The sequence below is a fragment of the Asterias rubens genome, chromosome 1, assembly GCF_902459465.1.
Source record: "Asterias rubens chromosome 1, eAstRub1.3, whole genome shotgun sequence".
Taxonomy (NCBI): domain Eukaryota; kingdom Metazoa; phylum Echinodermata; class Asteroidea; order Forcipulatida; family Asteriidae; genus Asterias; species Asterias rubens.
The window spans coordinates 27,948,022-27,954,909 of NC_047062.1; the positions used below are offsets into that span (position 1 = coordinate 27,948,022).

The window sequence follows — 6,888 nt, forward strand, 5'->3', positions numbered from 1 at the left end:
TGATTAAGCTTGGGCGATATCGATTTATTTTATTCACGATATATCGCCGACAATATATCGCGATATTCGATATAATCGCGATTAATGAAATTTGACATCATCAGTCTTCAAACTCCAAGTGAAAGTTGTAGAAGAGACAGTCATAGCATAAGAGAGGTGTTCCAATGACCTATTCTTCTCGTTTTACTCCAAACCTATGGGGTGCAAGATGTCTCAGCTAGCAAATACATGGCGATATTTAATTTATATTGCGATATATCGCGATATATCGATATTTCGATTAAAACCAAATCCATCCGATATCGAAATCGTTTCCAAATTAATATCGCGATATTCGATAATATCGTGATATCGCCCAAGCTTATTTGTGATGTCACAGTCATTGTGCGAGCGTCCAGTAACTTCACCCATATAGTGGAAGCAAACGATGGAGGTGTGGGTTATTGGAGCACAAGGGACAGGGAGAGGGAAGGGGCACACAGTGTGGTAAGTCAGTGGGAAGGGGGACAGGGAACAGCAACAAATGTTGGGAACAAATTAAAAGGGCTGGGGAAATAATATGGACAGAGGAAAAAGAAACTGGACTGGTAAAGATTCACTAGCAGAACCTGAGTGAAACTGGTGGAACGGACAGGGGATGGGGAACAGCAAAAAATGGGGCCAGATAATACAGAAAAAGGAAAAAAATACAGGATAGGAAAGTAATAAACTGCAGCTGAAAAAAAACTGAACCGGGGTATATAAACAGGACTGAGAAAGAACCACTTGTGGAAGTGCGCGAAACAGGAAAATATGGATGGGATTGACAAATAATGCCGAAACGGAAAAAAGACAGGCAAGTGTACGATTTCACAAAGCACTAAGATTCGTCTTAACTGGGTGGTTTTCCACTGTGATTTGTTATAGACTGTGCAAGTCTCGCCGGATTTGAACTTCCAGGACCATTGTTGTCCCAACTATATGGAGTTTTACGATGGTGAGATTTTGTTTCGGCCAATATTTTAGTTTAACGAACCTTATGACCATACAAATTTCAAGAATATATTAATGGAATTTTAGCTTCTCAAATCAGGTAAAAACTTGTAGACAAAAATTTTGTTCACATTGTCGAGAAGCTTTACACTCCATGCCAGTAAAGCCAAAAGGAGTCTCTAGTCTATTAAAAAATATTCCATGGGTTATACACTTGTTTTTGTTAAATTATTTCAGCATGTTATTTTTCATCTTGAAGGAGGCAGTCTTGGCACTGTGGTGAGTTTGGATGGGGATCGGAACATGACTTATTCTATAAATATAGTTATGTTTTAATCAACAAAACAAAATAATCACACAAAAAGTCATGCATTATTGGTTTTATTTTAACCCATACCACTAAGAATTGTCTATGGCCTTTGCGCCTTTTCTATTTACACAATTGGCCTTGGTGCCCTATCTCTACTGGCCTTGTGCCCAAACAAATTGGCTTGCCCAGAGCCAAGGTTGTCTTCAAAATGATACAATTTGAAGCCTGTCCTTCCTACTGACAGGGAAAACATAAAAAGAGTTGAATGAAATGAAAGTTTAGTTCAGGAGTCAGTCATTAACACAAAGAATAAGATAATAAAGTGTTTTGGACACTTTATAACAGATTGTACTCAAGATAACAGATTGTACTCTAAGTCAGCAGTTAAGCCACAGTGGGTGGTGGGCAGCCCACCCAGCACTGACAGTTTCTGCCCAGCACTCAGGCTGAGCAGACTACTGCCCACCACAAAGTTTACACTAGGTATTCTTTTTAAAACCACTGCCATTGTATTGCTTTTACCTGTAAATCTTTGATGTGCAATTTTGTAATTAACTAGTGTTTTTCATGTTTGCTTGCAAATAAAATGAAATGAAATACAATGTAATTTTTTAACATGTTTTCCGGGTAGTACAAACATACAAGCCTGCCCAGTGGACAGTTAACAAAAAGAAAAATCCCTGAAAAAACGCCTTTTCAAAGCATTTGACATGCACTTCCGGTCTAGACAGGTCAAAAGGTCAAGAGAGGGTCACCAACATCAATTTTTGTGAAGTACGTAAAGCCTCTTCATATGATGTATAGATAGTCAAAATAGCTTGTGGTTGAGGAATTATGAACTTATAAAACATTATGAAATATTGATGACTGTAGAAGAGACCAACAAACCGAAAGGGAAATGTATGTTGAAAATGCCTTGAACACAGACTATAAACAAAGCCACGTGTAGTGCTCTGGTACTGCCGATATTGATCCCATTGCAAGATGTAATGTTTTCCATGTTTTCTGGCTGCCAGGAGTACAAAATTACACTTTTACATTTTCCTCTCCTAATGCATCTAACTATGTGTGAAGTTTCAAGTTCATACGAGTTTGGGAAAGGTGCTTTTGTTGGGGTCTAAGGGGAAAAAAACCCAAACAATAACAAGAGGTGTTTTGAGCTATGCTCTGCTCTGAGTCTGAACACCTAATAACAATAAAGGAATGAATTAATGAGGTGCTAGTGCTCACATTGCACAAACATCTAATAACCAGGCATGAGAATGGGTGATGATAAAAAAACAGGACAAAATTCAGTTGATTGGAAATGTCAATAACCCATCATTTTTGTGTGCGAAGCACACAACACGAGCGCGCAGCGCGAAGTTCCCTACGGCCGGGGTCCAGGGCCCGCTTAAGGGCCCTGGGAGCTCTGGGTATTTTAGCAGCTCTGTGGTGGTCTCTGATGCATTTCTGACACCTATTTTTCCAGGTAGAAGTGAGCTACTTTTGTGTGATTTTTCCTTTTTTTTATTTTAATAATAGGTTTAAGGGAAAATAAGGAATGTAAAGCTCAAACAATTCAAACAATTTTGAGGTCGCCTGCGATTTTGTAACAATTCCGGAAAAAAAAAGGAAAAAACAAAAATAATAGTAACAATATTTAAATTTTTCTGACGATCTTATCCCTTATTTATGCCCTTGAAAATGCTTTTTTTCTCACCAAAAACCATTTTTATAGGTTCTTGATTTGAAATTCGGTTGTGTAAAAGAAATTCTTTTTGCAATTAAATGTTTGTGATTTTAACGATCCGTCGGCGACGCACATGTTAAAATATATGTAGGCCTATATATCTGGCGAGAGCGATGTGTTTTTGAGAAAGAGGTTGTTATTCAGCATAGGGTATAACTGGAACGAGGTTGAGATTAGACCCCAACATAGAAATAGAACCAATGAAGAAAGCACGTCGTCCGGACGTACAGTGTGTTCGCTGGTTCCCAATATATCTTTCGCTGGTTGTGAGGCAATAACAGGTACCAGTTTTCCATGGCCTGCCGGCGATCTCAGATTCGTGCCGCGCCGCTCATTGGTTCATGTACAAACCTGCACGTACACAGTACACATGGTGCAAACACGTGCATTGTTTTTTCAGTAGACTTTCAAAAGTCTCCACACGTGTTATCTTTGCTGCAGCAGCAAGCGCATTACACGCAAACATTATTGAACCGTACCACTATAAACGAAGCAAGGAATGAGGCAAGTTTATACATCTGTCGCTGCTGCTGCATGCATGCGCGATGCCAGGAAGACCACAAGCCGTAAACTGGGATAGTTGCTGGACGGCAATTGATTGTTTAGTTTTTAGGTGCGGTTTTATTCATGAACGCCGTACGTGTGGATCCGCGATAATAACAATTACAAAGGTAAACTGAAATTGTCTGACTAGAGAAGAGGGATTAGAGAAATCCAAATGTATACCCCCAAAAACCTACCCCCCAAATTTTATAGCAAATTCACATCGAACTCGGAGACCACAATTTTGAAAGGGAAAAAAACGGAATTCCGGTTTAAACCGGAAGATTCTCATGCCTAAATAACAAAATAATCAACTTACCAACTCCTTAAGCAACTCTTCATCCTCATTACTCCTACTTGATGATAATTTACTGTTTTGTTTGTCTGCCATTGCACACAAAGCAAGGGTCAATTACAGCTGCAACAAATAAAACATGTAAAAGAACAAAACATGACATTGTCAGTCTATGAACAGGAACCTGTACAGACTAGAAATGTAGTGTTTGTGAAATTACAATCACTGGGTGTTAAAGTTTTCAATTTATGACAATGATGATGTCATGCACACATTTATAAGTGCGTAATAAAACCCTTTTGTATGATGTAGGGCCTATAGATAAGACTGTCAAATAGCATTTGGTTGAGGAAATATAAACTTATGAAATATTGACGACTGAAGAAGAGACTTCGGGTAATGTATGTTGAAAAACGCCTTGAAAACAGACTATACACGAAGCTATACATAGTAGGGATAATGCAAATGTTTTATTAAGTGAAAACAAAAAGAAGACAAAAAATTGTTTGAGTAAACGAACACGTTCGGTCGAGTTGGTCCTTGAAAAGTGTTTGTAACCCTTTATTATAAAATGCATAGAAAGATGTTGTAAAACTAGAATACAATGATCCACACAAACATGCCTCTAAATTGCACGGTTTTCCTTTTACCTCGTCGACTAACACGGTCGGACATTTATGGGAGTCACATTTTTGACTCCCATAAATGGCAGACCGTGTGAGTCCACACAGTAAAAGGAAAACCACGCAATTTTGAGGCAACTTTGTGGATCATTGTATTCTACTTTTTAAACATCTTTCCAACCATTATGCATTTTATAAAAAACGGTTACAAACGCTTTTTATAGACCAACTCGTCCGATCCAAAGCAACGTATTCCTTTAACTGCAGACTGTAATAAATTCTGATAAACATAATAATTATTATGTCTTAAATATGAACTAAAGAGAAAATATCACAGATTGGTTTCTTATCTCCTGAAACCAAACATTGCTGGTCTGAAATGGGGGAAAACAGATTGTTATGAAGTATTTGTGCTTTGACAACATGTTCAAGAGGGGTGGAGTGTTTTACTGTCAATGCAAGGTCATGGCAAGTGTCGGCAGACGCAAGTTTGAAAGGATCTAAGGATACAGACAACCAAAAATTTCCATAATTATTATTAAAAATTATAAATGTGTGCAAAATTAGGAGACAACTTTAAACCAATTTAATAGCAAAAGGAATGACATTATGAGGTTCAAAATCAATTTAGTTTTTGAACCTATGATTATGTGGTTTTAGAGAGGGAGGGTTTCGTACTACATACGATCGTCGCAAAATTATTGGTGCAGCACCGAGTTAGCAGAACTTAATAGTGTAAATTTGTTAAGTAGTAATTTAATAATATTGTTGATTTATTTTGCACGCCATACTAGCTTCTGAATATTCAATAAAATACCAACCAATGAAAGGTGTGAAAACATATGACGTTGCTCCAATGTCGTGCATGCATAAGCACTGTTAATGGCGGACTGTCTCTCGCAACGTAAAACCAAACCTTTACAAATTTCAACACACCATGAAGTGTTAAGTGTAATTGTTAAAAAATTGGATAGATGATTTGAAAAAAAACATTCAGTTTTTGATTGTGAACAATTTTCCTGTTATCCTACTGAAAACACATGACACCAGGATAATAAGTGTAAGTAAAATGAACTAAAATAAATTAATAGATTATCTGAAATACGAACCAGAAAGGCTACGATTTATCACATCTTTTCAGGAGTTGAAGATTATGTTGTATACTTTCATGAAATCACAAAATTATGTCATTGCGTATTGTAAACAAAAAGTTACGCGGTTTCAGGAGATAAGAAACCAATCTATGATATTTTCTCTTTAATGTAGACTTAATATTTATTACGCTTATATCGGAATTTATTACAATATGCACTATGCAGAAAATCAAAAAAAAACTTTTGTGTATTCAAATGTCGAACCTTTGGGTGCCCGGCAACTGTGCACACCACCCCATGCATTGCAACGACCTTTTGAACTACACGTCACACACATAGAGCCGAAGCTCCGCCCCACGCAGGTTCGACATTTGAACAGGCTGTGAATTTTGCTCCGGTTCTGGTAAGTTTTTGACCATTTTTCTTTCGAAATATTTCCTCAATGGTGTTTTGAGTATTATGGCAGGCTGCATTAGACATTGCGGATTAAGTTCGTACCCTCAGAATTTGTGTCATGATTTTTGAAAGTGGTAAAAATGGGGCAAATCTGGTGACTAGCTGTCAAAATTGTTCGTGTTGGACCAGATCAACCGTTTCCGCTCGAAACAATCTCGTAACCCTCCGGCTTAGCGGCCGTCGGGAGGAGGGTTACGTTTTCGCAACTACCATCTCACGTGATCCATCTAGTGACTACTAAAGCAGAATGAAACTCAATCTAGTAGATAGTAATTTTGTTTTGAACTTTCGAGGTTGGATGGTGTTTCTTTGACTCATTTGAATGTTGACATGTACCAAAAATCATGGAGCAATTGCTCCATGCAAAAATCAACCATTTTAATTATAAATGTTTGAGCATAACTAGGACTAGGTAGCATAACCAAAGACAGGAAACTTTATTCTCAGCATGATTAAGCCTGATGAAAATACAGACTATGAGTAAACTGCATAGACATTCTGTCACCGGTGCAGCTTGCACAATCTCGCGATAAACGGGAATCAATTCAAAGTTGGGGAACGAAAACATATGAGGGTCGATAACGTATGACGCTACGATACTGACAATGATTGAAAACACATGACACCAGGATACTGCAATTTTGTTTTGCAACGTTTCCGTTGACGTTGCTGTATTGTATAATTAAACACTCCATGATCATTCAACGTCTTACTTTACTCATGGAGGAAGGTCCTGGAATAGAAAGACAGGAAACGTCTATACCTGCACCACATTACGGCATGACAGCACACATCATATCAAAGTCATCATCATATATCCCACCCAGCAGAGAGCAAAACCGAATCGACTCGACCGTCCGTCC

General features: G+C 38.0%; 1 protein-coding gene across 2 annotated transcripts in view; it reads right to left on the minus strand.

Annotated features, from left to right (window-relative positions):
- Nucleotides 1–6,888, minus strand: part of LOC117288054 (leucine-rich repeat-containing protein 9-like) — a 77,979-nt gene extending 71,091 nt beyond the window's left edge. Inside the window, exons 1-2 of one of the 2 annotated variants that reach the window (XM_033768755.1) lie at nucleotides 6,789–6,888; nucleotides 3,877–3,975 (exon numbers count right to left, since the gene is read on the minus strand). In XM_033768755.1, coding sequence (XP_033624646.1) covers nucleotides 3,877–3,948 — 72 coding nt within the window. In that variant the 5' untranslated portion in view covers nucleotides 3,949–3,975; nucleotides 6,789–6,888. Of the gene's footprint in view, nucleotides 1–3,876; nucleotides 3,976–6,738 lie in introns of both variants that reach the window. The other variant, XM_033768747.1, reaches the window with a different exon arrangement.